Raw genomic sequence first — 21,223 nt, forward strand, 5'->3', positions numbered from 1 at the left:
AAGAAAAAGCATCAACAAGCATGGTACATTAAAACGGGTACCCCACTTTGTGGGGGCTTACCTTACTGAAACAGGTGTTGCAGAACTGCCCGTCCCATGTGCCATCTGCTCCATGCTGTTGCTCTAGGCGGTCATGCCGAGTATGTATGCGGCACCGACCAGGAGGCCGCTTGACAGATGTCCACCAGCGGAATTCCCAACCGCAATGCCGCTGATGACGCGGTGGATGAAGCTTCCCTGCTTTAGAGTGACAGAAGGCAGTAGCGGATGAAACCCAGCGGGCTAGTCCTTGTTTGGAGATTGGTCTTCGCTTTACTGAGGGTCCGTAAGCCACAAACAGTTGTCTCGTAGCGTAGACTTTGGAAGGATAAACACCTCGCGGTTTGTGAACTCTTTCTTTTTATCTAATCGGTGGTGGAGTGAAAGAGGTCACCACCCTCGAATGAAGGTCCAATATGCGTTCCTGGATATATGGGTTAAAATTAGTAGCCCGAAGCCAGGCTGTCCTCATGTCCGTGGCGATGCATAGGGCCCGGCCATAGGTGTCAATGTGGGCCGCAGTGGATTCCATGAAGTCTTGCACCACCATTTTAGCCTCTGCCAGACCCGCCTTGAAACTTGACTGGTTCTGCACCGGAAGTTCTGGAAGAAAGTCTGCTATTTCCCGCCAAAGTCTCTGGTTAACGGATGCCAGCATGGCGTTGGATAGACGAAGATGAAGCGAAGCGTTGGAATAAACCTTCTTCCCGTACACCTCCAAGATCTTTCTCCTTGCCTAGCAACGCCGAGGACGAGGTGGCCGAGGACAACTGAGGCTTTGAGTAGTTACGCTGCAGCAATCACCTAAGAGTGCACTCGAGGGTGGGCCGATGGCAACAGTGGATCCCCCTCCATTTGCCTATAATTGGCATCCAGGCACCGAATGACAGGCTGGGCAGAGTGGGGTTTGGGCCACCCCTTCTTGGCCAAGGTGACAACGTCCTTCTGCATCAGGATCCCCATTCTAGCCGTGGGGCGTAGAGTGAGGACCTCAGCAAGTAACCCCACCTCCGGTTATTCGACTTCAGGCTGAGGAAGGCCCAAGTAATCTGCCAGACCTGCGAGTCGCTCGTGGAAGGCCTTGGTTGATGGTGAGTCGGGGTCTTCATTCTCGTCTGTGTCCACGAAGGCTTTCGGCTGGTCCGGAGCAAGTGGAGGAGTGCTGGGGGCTGAGGTGTGGAGACCGGAGCCACATGCTACAGCGGAGGCTGGTACGGGACCGCCTAAACTGTGGGAGGCAGGGAAGCCAGAATCAAAGGAGATGGCGTGGGCAGCAGGGGCTGCCCCGGGGCCTGTGGCGCTGGAGCCATAGGATGAATGACTATAGGCGGAGGGGCCAGAGGGAGCATGTCCCTGATCACATCTCTGAGGATGGCCCCCATCTGAGGAGATCTCATGAGAGTGAAGAACTTTTCAAAGAAACTGTCCTCGCAGGCCGATGAGGTGGCAGGTGCGATTGACAGTGTAGCGGGCGGCTGCTGGGGCCGGTTCGTACTCTGTCTAGTTGGGTGCAGGGTAAACCTGCCCTGCGATGCTGATGGATAAACTGCAGGCCACGTACCTGGTTGACACCAGTCCCACCTTATAAAACTCGTTCTCCCACCTGCTCTCTTCCTCAGGACAGCATCAGAAGAGCGGCCATCTTGTCTGGCGCAGTGGCCATCTTGTCGAGCTGCATGCTACGTGCCGAAGTCGTGGTGCTTGGCTCACTGGGCCCGACATCCTCCAGGACTCTTGGCAGAGGAGCATGAAATGTACCCTGCACCTCAGGCTGAGACCTGGTAGGCGTGTCACCCTCGGAAATATCGCTGGCAGTGTTGCGTGCAGGTGCCCCCCTCTGACATGTTGCTGGTACAAGGGAGTAGCCCCTCGGGTGTACACCCGGTAAAGGAACCTTGCAGTCCCTCAGCACTATCTCCAGAAGGATCTAGAGACCCCTCAGCCTGGCGGCGGGTAGCTGGACTAGCCTCGGTACCCGTGCTGTTGTGAGAACCTGATCGGTTCCTCCTGCTCAGGCTTTTCCTTGGGAAGGAGTTGCCCTTGCGGGGTGTAATGGAAAAGAGCGGCCCTCCTTTGGGCCTTTACTCATGTCTGACTAAGTCCTTCAAGTCCTCTGGAGGAGACTTCTCGAAGAGCTCCCTCCACCTAGCTAGTCTATTCTTTAGAGCACGCAATGAAAGTGCGTTGCTTGCGGTCCAACCCTCCCAGCCGTGGTCGCGGCCAAGGCAGCGGAGGCAAAGAGCGTGGGGATCGGATGTAGGGAAGAGCCCCTCGCAGGCTGTGCACCTGCTGAAGCACGCTGAAGTCGACATGGGCTGGGAGGAGCGTGGCCCCAGAGGACTGAGTACCTGATTGATAAAAGAAGACAAAAAGACAGAAGTATCCGGGGAAGAGCACGTGGTTTTACATGGCTAAAGCCAAACCCAGGAGCGCTGGTGAAATCGGCCCTTTCCCATCGATGCGGAAAAGGGGACCGAGGAGTGGCGCCAGTGGGCGGAGTCACGGGAGCGCATGCTCTGAGGGCCGCAGAAGACGGTTCTGTTTTTTCGGGTGAAAATGGAGTTGGTCAGCTCACCAGTTTCAAGACAGAACCCTATCTCACCCTGCCTACAGCTGGCACCTAGACCACTAGGGCCACTCTTCTGCCTCAGAGAAAACTCATGCAATAAACTAGGGAACGACTGCATAAGAAAAGAATTCTGTCTTGAAAGGTATAACAAGTGTTTAAAAGTTATTTACTTACTTGAAAGATTGGTTGGTAACCGTCGCGTGAGCAGTTACATTTCTTACTTACCTTGAATGTGTTTTTGCCATTCTGAAAAGTATAATAGGTTAGGTTATTTTACTCACCTGTGAATTGGTTGTTCCACTTCCCCAAAAGTAATGCTGTTGGCCTCACTTAACTATTTTGTTAATAAATTAGTGTATAAGTTTACCAACTCGGTCTTGCTTCCCCTGACGGGCTGTGTGACCTGTCTAAAATAAGTCTGCCTTGGATTTTACTTAACTTGAATAGCTGTGGGCAATTGGTAAGAAGTGTATTGTAGGTTTTACTTACATTGGTCTGCCTTGACCCACCCTAAAATAGTGTAAAGAGGTATTGCATACCGTAGTCTGTGTTCCACTGAACTGAAAAGCAACTGAAATTGTATATTACACCATAAGGTCTTACTCAACTGGTTTAACTGTGTTAACCTGAAGGTAGTTATAGTTTTATACTGTCCCTTGAATTTGTGTTCCACTATTGAGAAAAGTATCCTGGTAACAGGGTTGGTTTACTAAGTGATTGTTTAATGGATTGTCAATGCATGACTGGCAGGGTCTACTATTCTTGATTTACTGTAAGCTAATCTGAAAGTAACATATGGTTTTACTCCCCTTGAATAGATGTGTCCTATACTAAATGTGTTTGAAAAGGTCTGACTTACCTAGACATTAGGTTTGTTTTCTAAATAAGGTGTATGCTTTGGTCTAATAGTGTTGTGTTTTATAACTATACATAATGTGATCGTACTTACCCAAGATTCATCTTGCCCTACTTGTATCTAAATGAACCATTTATTTCTACAATACATAGTGTTACCTGGACCATATGTATACTACATATTCTTTGTACCAAGCTACAGTCCTCTCCCTCCTAAGGTAAGCCTGGCTGCTCTGCCTACGCTACCAAATACCCAGGTGGTAGAGACGGTTCTATGTGATTTCTACAAAATGATTTACAGAGAGGTAGGTTATAACGAAACTATAAAGATGAACAAATTGTAATTCCTTTTGTTATTTGGGGGGTGCCCCCTAACCCTCCCGTTTCTCTATGCTTCTAACCCTACTCCAACCCCCTCACCCAGTAGTTTTAACCCCTTATGCCAACCTTATGTTTTTTTTAAAAAAAACTTTTCATTATAGTTTCGTTATAACACACCTCTCTAAGAGTGGAGTTTTGTACTGTTTGTTTTATGGTTTTTAAGCCCTTCGCTGGACTTCAGAAAAACTGTTCTAACACCTCTCAAGCCCGATAGATAGATGACCATAGAGCATCCCAATTGAGAGTGTTCGTAGACCACCTCAGGCACAACAACGAAAAGCAATGGTTGGCATTGGACAATGACCTGTTTACACCTGTGTCGACAGGGTAATATTTATGTGTGCCAAATGAACGGTTTATGGGAAAGATCCGCAATCATCCTGTGCTAGACGTTCTCTTGGATATTTGGAGACAGCAAAATCACATCATGGGGTGACATCTTGGCCATCACCATTAAGATGTATATGGGTTCCCCCGCTCAGAGTTTCGATACATGAACCACTGCGCTTCAAAACGTGGCATGAACATGGCTTGGTAAGGGTAAAGCAATTATGGCAGGAAGACTGATTAGTGACAATAAATCAATTACAATGTGCCCTGGGGATACTGAAACTATCAACCATCCGGTACAGGCAACTTCAGGGAGTTTTACTAGACCCCCAAATGGAAAGGTAATTTAAAAAGGCCTCTTACCATCTACGAACAAGTGTTGGATAAGCAAATGACAACGAAAGGGTTGGTGTCTAACCTATATAACAAGGCGCTGATGGGCATCAAAGCTGAAGAGAAAAACATAGTAAAACAATGGGAAAAAGATCTAGGGAAAGATTTAGCCGATGGGGATTGGAGACGTATGCGTGAAGGAACATGAAAGAAGTCAATATCCATGCAATACAAAATGCATAATTACCGCTTGCTTAACAGATGGCAGTATAATCCTCAATAACGAGTCAAAATGTATACTGGGATTAACCCCAAGTGCTGGAGAGGATGTGGAGAAGTGGGAACAAACTGGTAGAAGTGGTGGGGTTGTCCCCTTATATAGTCTTACAGGAAGGAATCTCTAGGATAGATCAAAGAGGCAGATGAAATCCAGAACCCTTTAGTATTGTTTGGGTTAGAGGTGGATCGGGGTCATTTACAGGGGTTGACCCACATGCTGAGGAATCTGCTCATAGCAGCTAGGACATGTAGAACAATATATTGGAAGCGACCACAACTACCCACGTATAAGGAATGGCTAGGGAAGGTGAAAGATAGTTGGTACATTTTCAATTTCGTATATGTTACAAGAACTCCCTGAAGCACTAGGATAGAAATGGCAGACCTTTAATGACAAACACTTGGGAGAAAATTAACAAAGAGGGAATAAGGACATTAAACACATGGGGACTGACATTAGATTTAAAGAGACCATTGACAGAGTTGTTTCTGTAAGGGGCTAGGGGATGTGAAGGGGCAAAGGGAAATTAAAGTGAGATGATTAGGGAGGGAAGCGGTTGGGCAGAGGGGATGGGGAGAGGTTTTCTTTTGATGTACCACCAAAAACATGAAAAGGAGCATTATCCAAGAACACAATGTGCAACTGTAACATTGTATGTTTTCTTTGCAATATTATTATGATGTATAATGGTTGCTGGTGGTTACATGTGAAATATTGATGGTTGCTGGTGGTTACATGTGTGAATTATTGATGAAAGGGAAAAAAGAATGAAAAGATTTTCAACAAAAAAAGACTGCACAAATACATTTACTCCAAAACAAAATGTACCTTATGTTATTCTTTAGTCTCTTTGTACAGTGGGGACAGCGGAAAGATGTAGAAATCTTAGGATAGTTATTCATCTGGTTTGAATTGCCATCGTCGCGGCCATAATAAAAGTCATCCACAAGCATAATGAGCTTGCTTTGTGATCCATCGTCTGCACCATCAACCGCCTTCAAAGGTACAGGCGTCACAGTGCCTGGTGTACTAGAGCTTGACACAGTCACTGCCAATGTTTTTTCAGGAGATGAGGGCTTAAGAGGCTGAATCGTTAATTCTGCTTCTGGGGTCTTGCCTTGCTTCATGAAATCCACCAGGTCAGGACAGCAATACTGTGAAGGAAAGATATTGATATTTGAAAACCTTAGTGTGCTAACTCGACGTATAAGGAAAATGCATGCACGATTTAAAAGGAGAAATACATTCTTCCAACTGCTACTGTTAGACAAGAAATTGTTTAGTACCCATGTGGAAGACTACACAACCTTTTGGTATAGGCCTGTACTACACAAGTTGGTAGTGTAGTTCAAGAGGGGTAAATGTGAGCTGTAGAGCTGTAGCAATGAAATCCACAAATACAAGTAGCCATGTAACACTTACTTTCCCTCATGGTTTCAGTTAAAAATAGTTATTTAACATCAGTGTTTAAATACGCATTCTTTAAAAAGGGGCAATATACGTAACAATCAAATATACTTTAAAATATTTTTCTAGAAGTAACACAAAGCTAGCAGATACTCTTTTAGAGATGCTTCTTACACACTTCCTACACCCTGGGGTGACTTCACTAACTAGGACAGTAATGGCATTTATATATCACTAGTACACTTTGTAGATTGAGGTTTGTAGAAAGGAAAGGCTAAGGGAAGGAAAAGGGTTAAACAGGTTCTCGAGCATGGGAGCACTTAAACCTTCCAATTAAATCTAGATAAAAACCTTTCCCAGCAATAATAGTTAAAAACCAAGTTATCACCTATGAGGAATGGTAATTATCAAAGTCAAATGGTCTAGAAGAGTCTGCAGGGAGCCAGGACAGCCAAAATCAATTGGAGCAGTCTATGGAACAGTGGCACTTCTTAGATAGCAAAGTCTTGCACTGTCCCGGGAGGATAGCTCAGCGGCAGCGTCCACGTCTTGGAAGCAATACGACACAAAGCAACATAGGTTCGATCCCCGGGTCCGCGCTTAGAAACCTCTGGGTGTTTAAGCGCGTTATAAATACGTAACTAAGACAAAAACACAACTACGCAACTAAGAAAAACAAACAATTCCTGTAACAGCGCCTCGATGCCTACGGGCTGTGTGAGCGCTTTATAAATGTAAAAAAAAAATAAATAAATAAATAAAATAATGTTAAAGAGTTTGTTGAAGAAAAATCACTCTAGGGTCACAAGGTGTTACACTTGTGAAGGGTAGAGCTGAAATCAACTCTAGCAAAGTAGCTCCTGCAAGTCTCAACTGAGAAGAGCAAAGCTAAAGAAACTGAGGTAAGTACCCCAAGTCAGAACAGTACCTTTGAATAGAAGAAGAGTGGTCCAGCTGGCTTCCGTCTGGTTGCAGCGATGCAGATCCTGGGTTCCTGGGCCTCAGTCGTGGGGACAAGAGATGCCGTCTGGAGGACTTCTGCGGTAACAAGTCCGAGCTCTACGGCAGCTATAGGCTCTTTTCAGGTCAGCAATACTTGGCGGTTTCAGCGTTTGGTAAATAGCACCACCGCGGATCTTCCTTCACTCCTTGGGTCCTGCACTCTGGTGAGGGGGCTAGAGTTCTGGTCGGCATGCTTCTGGGGGGTCCTGGGGAGACTCCTGGAGCTTTTGGCCGGATCACAGACTTTGCACTAGACTATGGATTTCTCGACCCCTGCAGCAGCAAAGTAGTACGGCCAGTCGGGGAAGATAGTCCAGTGGAGTTAGTCTCAGGGTTAGTTGGTCCCACTAGCCTAAGGGAAGAAGTCCCTTCCGGAGATTCTCTTGTCGATCAGAAAAAGGAGTTTCAGCACAGCAGCAAGGCTTCACCGGGCAATTCTAAGGTCCAGGAGGATGCAGCAAGCTTCGTTTGAGGTTTCTTCATTGGGTTGTTGTTCCCAGTGGTCGACTGTCTTCAGTCCCAAAACCCTTGCCTTTAAAGCAGGTTTCTCCCATTTATGCACAGCCTAGGTGTCACCCAACCAGCAGGGTGGCTGTCCTAAAAGGACAGCCGTCAACTGCCTTCACTGGTAGGGTGTTGATATCCCCACTTCCCTCCTCAACCTCCTCACCTGTAGTGTCAGGGTCTTCCTCGACTGGGTTGAGACTTCGATGGGCTCTGTAGTCCTTTTCTTTTTTCCTTTGCTGCTTGAGTCTCCCACAAGAGGAAGCCACAGTGAGAGAGGTAAAAACGCCCTGGCCGTGACCCTTTCCCTGGAGGGACAGAAAGGGGAAGAAAAGCCAAATGTAGGCAACAAAAAAAACACTTGACAAGGGCCCGGCAGGTCTCCAGTGGCAGCTGGGCTCGTATGAAATGTAGAGGAAATCCAAAGAAAGTACTCAGCAACAAAGAAAAACGTCGGAAGGGTAAGTCCAAAACAAGAGCTGAGGCATCGAACTGCAGGCGGCAGCTCGAGGAAAGAAAGAGGAGGAACCAGAGAGAGAGCCCTGTGAAAGCGGGCTGGGGAAAAAACGGGGAAGAGGAAAACAAACCGGTGAGGTACATAGGGGAAAGAAAGGAAGCAAAGCGAATGCTCAGAGGGGCAGACAAACAGCGTTTCGCAAGACCGCGGCAGTAAGAGAAGGCACAGCTGACCGAGGAAAGGTTGCAACGCACAGAGCAGAGAAGGAGGCGTGGCTAAGTAACGCTACGTGCACTTGAACGGAGAAAGACTAGACTGCCGAGTGCACATAGTAAATCAGCGTGACAGCAATCAGGAAGCATGCAAACGCACTCGGGGCCACAAACGCCAGCTGGGAATGCGTCGCATGAAAACAGCCAGCCAGCCAGCCAGCACTGGGTGCATTCAGGCATTCCTAAAGACAAAGGACAGGGGCGTTTCGGAAACTCCTTCACTTCTTGCCCTTACAGACACACTGGAGCCAGAGGCGGGTTTCAGTACTAAAGGATTTCTCTGAGACATTGCACTTACAAAAAGTAGAAGCCTATGGAGTTTGTCAAACACAAAAAACAAAGGAAACACATAATCCAAATCAGGTCAAAACACAAGAGTGAGAAAAGGGTCTCACTCTAGGGTTAAAATTAAAAAGTCCTGGAGTCCAGCAAAAGAGCTGGGTCTCTAAGGTGGGAGGAATTAAGCACCAAAATGAAAATTCTCCCTAACAGATGCCAAAAACAGACATCAATCAACAAATTAAGCTTTATTCCATGCAAATGCACTGAAGCAAAGCAACACCTTTATTAGCATCAAACTAATTGTCAACGACCTACTGTAGCCACCAGCGACTGTTCAGAAAGTACATGCGCAAAGTTAAGCTAAATATTGGCTGGACTGGGAGAAACCATCATTTTCAAGCATTGTGGCAGTGAGAGAAAGTCATTCTTTCTTTTGAGTCTACAGTCAAAAGTATATGGGAGTAGTGACCCAGGAAGAGAAAGGGAATTCTGAGCATTTCATTAGATGGTACAACTACCTACACAGCCTTGGTTCTAACAAAATGGATTTGCAATATTTTGTTTGCATTCATACTTCACTCTGCTGAGTGTTTGGGAGTGTTTCTAAAATTCTACTAGCAATAGAATTGTAGAATACTCTCTCTACTTCTCTACTTGACAATACAGATCAACTACTAGTACAGGCCTGTAACGCACAAGGTTTGGTAGGTGACTGAGCAGCCAGGCTTATTGTAGGAGGGAGATAGGGCTGTGGGAAGGTACAAATAACTTCTAGCATACATATGGTCAAAAGAAACACTTCTAGACTCTTCAAGTTTTATGAAACTACTGGTTTATTTTATACAAACACAGAGGCAAAGAGAATTCACCAGAAAGATAAGTACTATCACCATTAGCAAACACAATAGATGAAATACTTCCGGAAAGTAAATCACAGTGTAAAAGATTTCTAGAATGGCAGTATGCAATTCAACTTAAGTAAAAACCACTTTGTAATAAACTTTGTAAAATATTATGTTTCAGGAATAAAATGCATTTTGTTGTTTTTTATTGTGATTCTGGCTGCTCCAAGTCAACCTTAGACAAAGCTTAAAAAACACATTAATACATACACCCAAATAATGTCATTATACATAATAGTTCATCAGATAATAGTTCAAAAGAAAGGATGAAATCAACCATCAGAAATGAGTACAGCAATAGAAGTCCTACACAAAAGAGATAACTAGGTACCAATTACAGAAATTAATTTACAATTTCAGTTCTCTCAGGCCAGCTCTATTCAAGATTTTTGTGGCTTTCGTTTCATCGCTGGATACACAGGCAAAGAAAGCTGTAGCATCTAGCACTTCATAACATTTCCAGAACTAGAGATCTAGAAGGTTGAAAGAGTCTGGCAGTGCAGAACCACATGTTCTCTATTCTGCAGCACACTCATATCGCCACACAGGACGCAACCAACCCCCATCTCTTCATTTTGACATTGTTTTGCATAATTTCTCCTGTAGCAAGCAGGTTCAGCCTGTACCTCAGGAATTCTTGAGCTCAATATGCATTTGGAAATCGATCCAGGTATTTTGGGATGCTCCCCAATTGTTTATCCAAAAATGATAAAAGTGAAGTACATTTTAGATTGGCTTGCTCTTGTAATTGTAGATCTCCAGTTTCCCCTTAATATGAACCTTTTCACCACATTAGGATAAACCTTCAGGACTTCCACTGATACTTCCAACCTTGTTATGATTCCATTCGCTCTCTCCCTTGAAGTTACTCACCACCCGATGCCCAAACTGTAGGATATCTGTCAAATCCTTGTATAGGGAGTCCTTCAGAGGAAGTTACATTTTTCTATATCACAGAATCCTCCAGTCCAACACCGCACTCAGACCCAATTCATAAAGGGGACATGGGCATGCAATCCGGAAGACTCGACGCCCTCTTCCCAATTCTGGCCTCAACCCTCTCATGCTTTAGCGAGCGTAGTGTGTCGCTAATCTCTGTTCCATATAGCATAGTCAGCACCACCTTCATCCTGTAGTATACAAAGGACGAATAGAAAATCTACAGTACCTAGATCTAATCTGAGTGGCCTTGGCAAGCATAAGCGAGAGGGCAACATCTTTATTGTTAGTTGTGTCCAACCTAAACCCCAAATAGGTGATAGAGGCTGATGGTTTTATTGGCTGGGTGCCCATGTGCCAGCTAATTACTTTTTTTTACTTTTTTTGTCGTATATATAATTATACATGTTTTCTTTTCATTTATCACAAACTCATTACTCGCAGCATATACTTTAATAGCATCCAGTAACCTTTACAGCCCCTGCTGGGTCTTATCCATCACGATTAAGTCATCCGCATACACTAGAAGAGGTATGCTCACTGACAGCAGCCTTGGCGGTGCAAAAGAGGACTTCCTCAATGTGTTTATCATGTCAGCTATAAAGAGGTTGAATAAACATGGCTCTAAACCATAACCCTGACATAGTCCACTAAGAGCACAGGAGGCCTCCATCAATTCTCTTTGTCCATTCAGCCTCATGCACAACAGATTGCGATCATGCATATGAATCAGAATTGTCAACAGAGGTGCTGGAATCTGCCAATTAATCAATTTAAACCAGAGCAGATTAGGGTTCACAAAGTCAAAAGCCTGTGAGAAGTTAAAAGCTGCTAAATATAGCGGTAAATTGCCTGCTCTAAGAGATTCCTCTCTCAACCGACCACCAAACCATTCAAGTCGCTTCCCATCCCCTTGTGAAACCCAGTCTGGCACTTTCCTAGAATGCCCCTTTTATTTATCCACCACTCAAGATCCCTTAGAACTAAGCAGTTACAAGACCAACATAAATCAGGAAAATACTCGTAAATATTTCTACAGAGGCCTAACACTTTATCCCCATCTAGTTGGGAATGTCTCAGTCAGATTCGAGGGCAAAACAGGTAAGGCACAAGCTGTAGAAATTCCAAATGTTCCAGAGGAAGTGTTTGGCAACAAGTAAGTACACTCTTTGTTGGGAAAAGGGTTCGGAGACTTCGCTGAAGGCTCTCTGTAGCCACACAGCCATTATGCCTCAGCAAACGTGTATGGGAGAACACACATACACGCAAATCACCACCCCAGCAAGGCAGTAACGGCAGAACGACTCTGGGTAAGTATTACCTCGATTCTCACAGTACCTCAGCAGTGAAGAAGAGATGCAGGCAGATAACCTAACGTTGCAGCAGCTGTAGGACCCAGTCACAGAATTCTTGGTATTCTGATGAAAGAAGGTCCCAAGGCATTGGCTGTTTACAGCGCAGGAAGGTCAGCAGCTCGACGTGGGATGGCTCAAAAATGCAGGTTGTCTCAAGGCTGATTGTGCCCAGCAACCTAAGGGAAGGAGTCATCCTCTTCAGAGCTCCTCCGTCGCATGGAAAGAAGGGTCAGCAGCACAGCAGCGGTCAGTAAGAAGGCTTCTGCGGTCATTGGAAGTAGCTGCAGACGTCTTCTCCCCTTCCTCCTCTTTGATTTTAGTTCCGGTGGTCGACTGTCTGTGCACCAGGAATCCAGCCTCTTATCCAGGAACCCAGCCAATCAGCATTAATGGCACATTCAAACTTTGGGGGGTATGGGTGGATGTCTGTTAGGCAAGATTTGGAGCAGTACCATTTGGGTGCGCTACAACAACCTTGACCTCCTGGCAATAGAAACCAAACCTTCGGTATAAGTCTGTACTACACAGGTTGGTAGTGTGGCTGAGCAGCCAGGCTTATCTCAAGAGGGGTCAATGTGAGCAGTAGGGGAGTTACACAGATTCACATTGACAAGTATCCAAATAAACACTTACATAACATTTCTTGATTAAACAATTATTAATTTAACAGTCAGTTTGAGTAGCCTTCTTCAGAAGGGGCAATATAATAGTAACACACAAATACACTCCAAAATACACTCTTAGTTTCCCTAAATCAGCAAATACCCATTTATAATAATCTATCATTGGTACATTTAGAGCAATACTGCAATTAGTGTTAAACTAAAGAGATTTCAGAATAAAACAAGGGGTCACACAAATACTCTGAAGCATGCAAGTACTTTTGAAATACCTCCTCCTTACCCCAATGCCAAGTAAACTACCCTTTCCTGGAAGGAAGGTAAGACACAAGCAGAGCAGAGAAGAGTCATTCAGGGAGCCAGGCCAGCCAATGTCAATTGGGCAAGCAAAAGTCTAGGTGAGCTGAAGCACTTTTTGCAGGTAAGTAAAAGTCTTGTACAATGTTTAAGACGTATTAGTAGAAAACGTAGAATAAATGTAGGGTCACAAGCTGAGAGGTAGAAGATGCAAGCAACTCTACAGAAGCAACCAATACAAGTCTCTCAAACTTTACAGTACCTCTGGTTAGAAGAAATGGTTCCAGCTTGCTTCTGTTCCAGTGTGGCTCTGCAGATCCTGTTCCTGTGCCTCAGTCGTGGGGACAAGAGGGGGCATTCTGGGGACTTCTGCAACACAACGGTACGGTCAGCGACAGAAAAGGACCAACTTCTATTCAGCGGCACTTTGAGGTTTTAGCTCCTCGCGTCTCAGCAAATAGCACTACTGCGGTCTCACGGATACCACTCTGGACGTTCCTCGCATCTGGGGTCCAGCACTTTGTTGAGGTGGCTCAGGCTTGGTCCGTCCTGCTTACTGGGATAACCGGAGGATCTTCCAGCAGCTCCGGTCCATCTTAAAAGTGATGCACTCCGTTTGGTGTTCCTCTGCCTGGCACTTCGGCTCCAGTGGAAGTACAGCCAGCTCTGAGAGGATGTCCAAACGAGTTCACTTTGGAGTCGATAGGTCCCACCAACTCAAGGGGAGAACTCGTCCTTGCAGCGCTTCTCTAGTTGAGATGAATGCAGAGCTTCAGCACAACATCAGGGCTTCAAGTGGCAAACCAACAGTCCAGGAGTTGCAGCAGGCGTCTCTTCCAATATCATCTTTGGATTCCTTCATCCAGTGGTCAACTCTGCCTTCCAAGCCAAAAAGCCTTGCATTTTATGCAGGTTTCTCACATTCATTACAGCCTAGCTGTCAATCACACAGCAGGGTGGCTGTCCTTGCCGGACAGCCAGCCGGCAAATCACGTATGGGTCTATTCCTGTAACCAAGGGGATAAAACACAGGGATTTCGGGCACATCCCTCACTTCCTGCCCCTGCCAGACATACTGGAGCCAGAGGCGGGCTTCACTCGTGAATCCTGCCAAAGACAAAGCAAACAAAGGGACCAAACCTGGTTTGGCGCGCAGAGTAAATCTCAAAAAGGACCTTTGCAGCAAGAAATAGCAAAAAAGAAGACCAGGCCATTTTAACAAAATGGGCATTCATGGGTGCTTTACTGCAGCTGCGAACGCAACCCGCAGAAAAAACTCCCAATGGTAGTTAAAATTAAACCACTTCCACCAGCCATTAATTGTAGCAAGGGTAACATAAAAATGTTACATGAGAAACTGGACAAAGGGGATACTAAGGAACCACTCCAGCACCCTATGTTAAAATAGTGTGTGCTGGGTCTAGAAAGTTACAAAATGTGAGTAGAGTCAATTTCACTTCACTGCTCTTGGAAACGGTAGTTTATCCAAGAGAAGGTATTTAAACCTTTGGGAAATCTAAGACTTCCCTGTGCTACTGCACTGAAGGTGCTGTGTGTCACAATGCAAAGATGATGCCTATGGAGTTTGTCAGACTCATGAGGGAGGGAGGAAAAAGGTATGACTCTCGCCACATTAAAAAGTAAAAGGTCCTAGAGTCCAGCAAACGTGCTGGGGGTCTCCAAGGTAGAGAGGAATTAGCACATTTCTGAGAATTCTCCCAAACAATGTCCTTCCCGGACAGCCAGCCTCGCAGTTGGAACTGGTTCCAAGCAGGCCTGCTAGAAGACAAAGACTAGCAGAGTTTCGGGTACCTCCCCTGCTTCCTGTCCTCAGCCACACTAGCGCCTTGACAGGCTTTCCCTGGATTTCCACCAAAGACAAAATGGTACGAGAAGGGCTTCCCCACCCTGAAAGGTAGATGTAGGCCCAAAAAGACAAGCAACCAAGAAATGGCGAAAAATGAAAACAGTCACCATTTTAAACCAATGGTGACCCTTCTGAGTATTACCGTGGTTGCGAACACAAAAGTCAGTAGGACAGGTCGACTGCCACTAGCCATTCTGATATGCTCATCACTAACACCTGTTACAGGAGCAGTGAGAAAGGCAATACAGTGTAACAGGTCAGCACTCCACATAAGGTGGTATGTGCTGATATCACAATCTAAAATGTAGAAAGGATAAAAAAAATATCACCATACCCTTGGGATGGAACAAGTTACTTACCTGTAACTAACTCTTCGTGCGAGCCACAAAACTTTAGCATGCAAGCCACATCCAGCGAGCGCAAAGTCCTCTCAGCCGGCGAGAAAGGTGTTGGAAACAACACAGGCAACACCAAGGTTTTGTTGAGATGAAATTCCAATGGGACCTTGGGCATGAAGGAGGGGTGCATCCGAAGCAATACTCTTGTCTCGTGGAAAGTCAAATAAGGCCGCTTGCAGGACAGGGCCTGGATCTCTCCTGGCAGAGGTGATGGCCACGAAGAAAGCGGTCTTCCAAGACAAACTTGAGCGGAACTTGATGAACAGGCTCGAATTGAGACCCAATGACCCGAATCAATACCACATTGAGATCCCACGCCGGGGCCGGAGCCTTCACCGGCGGGAACGAACAGAACAATACCTTGATGAACTCCTTGACTAATCTGTGTGAACAATTCAAAAGGGAAGAGCGTCGTGGAGATTGGGTGAAGCGTGAGATAGCCGTGAGATACACGATTGAGGCATGCGCCAGCCCCGATATAGCCAACGACAACAAGTATGGAAGAACTTGGGGGTCCGTGACCCCCAGCAGGTTAAACTTCTGCGACCGACACTGAGTGCAAAATGCTTCCATTTCTGTCCGTATCATTTTAGAGTCGACAACGCCCTGGCAAGGACTTCCGTGCAGTCCACCAGCATCTCTTCACCACTGAACTCTAACGCTGCAGGAGCCAGGCCCTCAAGTTCAGCAATCCTAGGTCGTGGTGCAGGATTGTGCCCCCTTCCCTGGCGAGCAGATCCACGACCACTGGTAACTTAACTGGAGGGGAAGCGGACATGCTGAGAATGTCCGGGTACCCGATCTGCCTCTGCCACGAAGGTGCAACGATGATCATCCTACACTGGTACCGTCAGAGTTGACTTATGACGCGTAGCGGCAACGGAGGGAATGCGTAAAGAAACAGGCCTTCCCAATGGAAGGAGAATGCGTCCCCTATGCTCCCCGCGTAGGGAAATCTGCTGGCGAACCTCTGGTACTTGGTGTTCTCCGCCGTCGCAAACAGATCGATCTGCGGAGGGAAGCACAGCTCCCTGCTGAGAGAGTGGGTGACTGTCCTTTACTCCCGGGAGGAATCCGTCATGACCGTAACCTGGTACGGGGGCTCCGAAAGTCTGTTCTGTGCTTCTGGTGATGTTGGAGCGCACGCAACCAGCCCCACCCCCCCCCTCATCCCCCACCACCATATCGCTCGACGGAACTTTTCGTCCAGCGCAATTCTGTCCTGGAAGCCTGTGGACACCTGGATCCAACAGGCATCCAGTAATTCCTGCAGTGGGGGAAGCCACAATCTACAGGTCCGGATCAGGTATCTGCACGACGACATCATGCTGAGCCGCGACTTGATGGTTCTCACCGTGGCGACCTTCAGTGCCAACAGCCGTTGCACCTTGCCCAAGATGGCCACTATCCTCTAATCTGGACACCGTGTTGAGGCTGGATCACAAGAACAGCGAGTCCTGTGATGGAGTCAAGCAGCACTTGGCATAATTCACCGAGAACCCCAAGTCTGTCGGCAGCCGGAAGGTCCTCACTGTGTGATCGACGGCGATGTCCCTTGGCTTGGCCCGGATGAGCCAGTCGTTGAGGTAAGGATATGACATGCATTAGTCAACTTAATAGCATTTCAGATGATTGTATCTGCTTAGATTCACATGCTGTGCATATGGTCCGACATCCAGTGGTAACCGCAGAGTATTGCATCTGGTCTTTAGGGGATGTCGGCATAGGCGTGTCTAACACTATCCCCATCATGACGTGTAGTGTACCCAAAATCCCGCACGCGCAGAGGTCCCTCCGATTGTATATTTTTTTTTCGCCATGTGGGAGCCCAAAGCTATTGTGAGTGAGTACATGAAGAGAGAAAGTAGCAAGAAGTCCATGTTCCTTACAACCCGAGCGGAGAGGTAGGGAGGGCGCATGTGAATCTAAGCAGATACAACCATCAGAAATGCTATTACGGTGAGTAATGCAGGTCTTCTGATGCTGGTTAATCTGCTTAGAATCACATGCTGTGCATAGACTAGCGAGCAGTACCCGGAGTTGGAGGTGGGTTGTGAGAAGGAACAGTAGAGAAAAGATGTCTTAGTACTGCTTGTCCCACCAGAGAATCAGACCTAGAATGAGTGTCTAGATAATATTGTTTTGTAAAGGTGTGTACAGAACTACAGGTTGCCGCTTTGCAAATGGACTCTAGGGGAACATTTTGCTATGGAAGCCCCAGTGCCCCGAATAGAGTGTGCTCTAGGCTTGAAGGGCAGTTCTCTCTTAGCAAGAGCGTAACAGTGTGATGCATTTGACAATCCACCTTGAGATAGCCGATTTAGAGACAGGATCCCCTTTTCTACCAGCTGCCACTGAAATGAAAAATTGGTTTAGTTTTCCTCAGTGGTTTCGTTCTTTCCAGGTAGAACATGACTGCCCTGAGCACATCTAGTGTGTGTAGGCTTTTTTCGGTAATTCTAGTGGGATTCTGGAAAAAGGTAGGTAGTTCGATCGATTCACATGGAAATTCGAGATGGATTTAGGTCGCAAAACTGGGATGAGTGCGCTGTATCCCTGTGGACTGTAACAAAAGGGTCTAGGACAAAAAGGGCCTGTAGTTCCCCAACCCTTCTACTAGAAGTGATAGCCAGTAGGAAGGCCATCTTGTAAGTAAGATCTTTTAGACTTGCTTTATGCATTGGCTCAAAGGGAGATCCCATGAGCCTGGTTAAAACCACATTTAGAACCCATCAAGCAGCTGGGTGAGAAATGGGGGGATGAATCCTCTTAACCCCCTTCCATAAAAGCTTTAATCACCTGTATTTTCCACCACAAAACCTTCTGTTGTGACGTGGTGTAGGCTGAGAGAGCAGCAAGATGAACTTTTAGGGAATTGAAGACCAACCCTGTGTCTAACAAATGGGTTAAGTACAGCACAATGTGTGCGGGTGAGCAATCGATGGGATTGACGCCCTTAGTATTACACCATATGGCAAACCGTTTCCATTTGCTGGAATAGCAATAGTGGGTGTTAGGTTTCCTAGCTTCCCTGAGAATGTCCATGCATCTCTGAGGGAGCTGAAGGTGTCCAAACTCTATGGGACTCATTACCACCTTGGCGCTAATGGGTTAACGGCGCTGTAAAAGGCTCCGGCGCCGTTAACCCATGAGCGCCTAATTACGAGGTCTCTTTGCGGGACCCGACCTCATGGCTGGTCTAGACCAGCCGTTAAAATAGGGACCCGCAAAGGGACCTTCGCGGTAAGTATGGTACCGCAATATGCAGTACCGTACTTAGCACCTTCGCCATTCCCATTATGCCCTATGGGGCAAAAATGGGAATGGGGAAGGGCCATGGGGAAATACCACCCCGCCAACCTTGGAATGGGGCGGTATTTTCCCATTTCACCATGGCGGACATGTTACGATACCGGCACCAACCATGGTGCTAATAGTGCCATGGTTTAGCGCCGGTATCGTAATGAGGGCCTATGACCTCAGGAGCCAGGCTGCTAAGTTCAGAGTTTTTGGGCATGGGTGTAGGGTCTCCCCGCCTGTCCTGAGACAACATGTTGTACGGGCAGGGTCGTTTTACTGGTGGGGAGAGGGACATTTCTATTAGATGAGCGATCCAGGGTTGGCGGGCCCACATGCTACCAATATCATGGTGACTGGTTCCTGGTGCATCTTGTGCACTATCTTGTTGAGTAGGGGAGTCGGGAGAAAAAGCGTAATCAAATTTTCCTGACCATGTTATCCAGAGACCGTTCCCCTTGGAGCGGTTCTGGGGGTACCTGGAGGCGTAGTCTTGGCATTGGGCGTTCTCCTAAGTTGCGAACAGGTCGATCTCTGGGAAGCCCCATTCTGCGAAGATCTTGGACATGATGTCTTCATGCAGACACGATTCGTATTCTATGGGCAGTGGGAAATTTCTGCTGAGCACATCTGCCAGAAGATTGAGTTCCCCTGGAACGTGTTGGGACAACAGAAACATCTCGTGTTTGAGAGCCCACATCCAAATGTTTTGGGACAGCTTGGATAGCCCTAGAGAGTGTGTGGCCCCTTCTTTGTTCAGGTAGCACATGGCTGTGGTGCTGTGTCAGAACCAGCACTGTCTTTCCTTGTAGTTGCGTTTGAAAGGCTTTCAGTGCCTTGAACACCGCTAATAGCTCTAGTAGATTTACATGATTGGATGCTACTTGTGGGGGGCCACGCTCCATGCACTGTCTGCTGAAGCAGGTGAGCCCCCCGCCCCGTGAGAGATGCACCTGTCGGGAGAGTGGCTTCCACTGCAGGGGTGGTGAAGGTTTCCCCCTTTAAGAGGTTTTCCCTCGACCACCACTGCAGAGCGAACGAGGGCTGGCGTGACAACTACCAGATCTTCCGATTGTCCGCTGGCCTGACACCACTGGCTGTTGAGCTACTCTTGCATGGGACGCAGTCGCGAGTGGGGAACCAAGTATATGCATGACGCCATCATACCTAGCAAGCACATGGCTTTGCATACTGTCACCTCCCGACTGGCTACATATTGAGGGATCTGAAAAAGCATGTTCTGAACCCTCTCATTGGAAGGGAAGGCGAAGCCTTCCTTCGTCCGGATTAGAGCCCCCAGAAATTGTTTTACTTGACTGGGGACTAGACTGGATTTTTTCTCGTTGATGGAGAATCCCAGACTGAACAGAAGGTCTACAGTCTTCTGGGGGTTCAAAAAGCATGTGTTGTAAAAGTCCCCTGTTATGAGCCAGTCGTCGAGGTAAGGGTAAACCGGGACGGACAGTCTGCGCAGGTGTGCTGCCGCTACTGCCAGGACCTTTGTAAACATCCTTGGCGCTGAGGCGATGCCGAAGGGGAGCGCTTTGAATTGGTAATGCCTGTCCTCTCTCATGAACCTTAGATATTTTCTGTGCGCTGGCAACATTAAAATATGAAGGTATGCACCTTTCATGTCCAATCTTGCCATGTGGTCCCCCTGTTTCAGCAGTGGGATCACCTTGTGTAGCGTTACCATACGAAACTTTTGAGGTTTTATAAACTTGTTCGCTGGGTGCAGGTCTAGAACAGGGCGCATGGCGAGGTCCTTTTTGGGTAAAAGGAAGTACACTGAATAAATACCCTTATTTACCTGAAGAATAGGGACAGCTTCTATGGCGTCCTTTCCCAGCAGCGCTTCCACCTCTTGATTCAGGATCTGCAGATGGTCCGGTGAGAGGCGGTCTGAACTGTGGTGGTTGGGCTAATTCCACGCAGTACCCATGGGCGACTGTCTTTATAACCCCACTGGTCCGAAGTTATCCCCTCCCATGCAGAGAGGAAAGATGTTAAATGCCCCCCGACCGGGATGACATGGGATGGGACCTGGATCTGTTGGTCATTTCTGACCAGAGGCTGCGGCTTCTCTGGGATTCGGGCTTCTACCTCTGCCGCGTCGCTGACCCCTAGGTGGGTAGTAGGTGGGGCTTCCTGATGTTTGTCCAGAGTAATAGTTTCCTGTGCTGTAGTTCTGACTTGCACGGGACTGCCCTCAAAAGGACCAACGAGAACCACCTCCCCTTTGGGGGGGGGGGGGGTTCAGAGTTATTTGTTGCAAGGACTTAAGAGTCTCATGCTCTTTCTTGGCTGTCTACAGGGCATCGTCAACCGCTTTCCCGAAGAGATTGGTCTCTTCTATGGGTTTGTTGATAATAGCGGCCTGTGTTTCAGGCTTGAACCCAGTGTTGCGAAGCCAAGCGTGCCGGTTGTGTAGAGTGCCCTGGCCAGAGACCTGCCTGCTGTCTCAGCAGTGTCCAGAGTGTTCTTGATTATATTCTGATTTACCTGCCTGCCCTCGGCCACGATGGTGAGAAGCCTGGACCTAGCGGATTCAGGAACCTCCTGGAGACCTTCTTCTACAAGGTTCCATTGTGCATTGGCATAACTGGCCAGCAGCGTGGTGTTATTCGATATGAGTGTTGTATGTAGCTGCCGAGGTAATAAGCTTACCTAGAGCGTACAACCTTTTGGATTCCTTATCCGGAGGTGCACCCCCGCAGCAAGGGGTACCCCTGCCCGTTTCCGGGTGGTAGTGACTACCAAGGAGTCGGGGGTGGTGTGGCCTTTAATATATTGAGGGTCCGAAGCAGCTGGCCTAAATAGTTTTTCCACTCTTGGGT

At 47.2% G+C, this 21,223-nt stretch overlaps 1 protein-coding gene across 6 annotated transcripts in view; it reads right to left on the minus strand.

The window, feature by feature from the left end:
- The window catches only part of POGZ (pogo transposable element derived with ZNF domain), a 1,205,269-nt gene that overhangs the window by 457,487 nt on the left and 726,559 nt on the right, over positions 1 to 21,223 (minus strand). For all 6 annotated transcript variants that reach the window (XM_069650424.1, XM_069650460.1, XM_069650451.1 and 3 more), the window contains exon 9: positions 5,616 to 5,941. In XM_069650424.1, coding sequence (XP_069506525.1) covers positions 5,616 to 5,941 — 326 coding nt within the window. The remainder of the gene's footprint in view (positions 1 to 5,615; positions 5,942 to 21,223) is intronic.

This window comes from Ambystoma mexicanum, chromosome 1p (assembly GCF_040938575.1).
Source record: "Ambystoma mexicanum isolate Mex_15411 chromosome 1p, UKY_AmexF1_1, whole genome shotgun sequence".
NCBI classification, from domain to species: Eukaryota; Metazoa; Chordata; class Amphibia; order Caudata; family Ambystomatidae; genus Ambystoma; species Ambystoma mexicanum.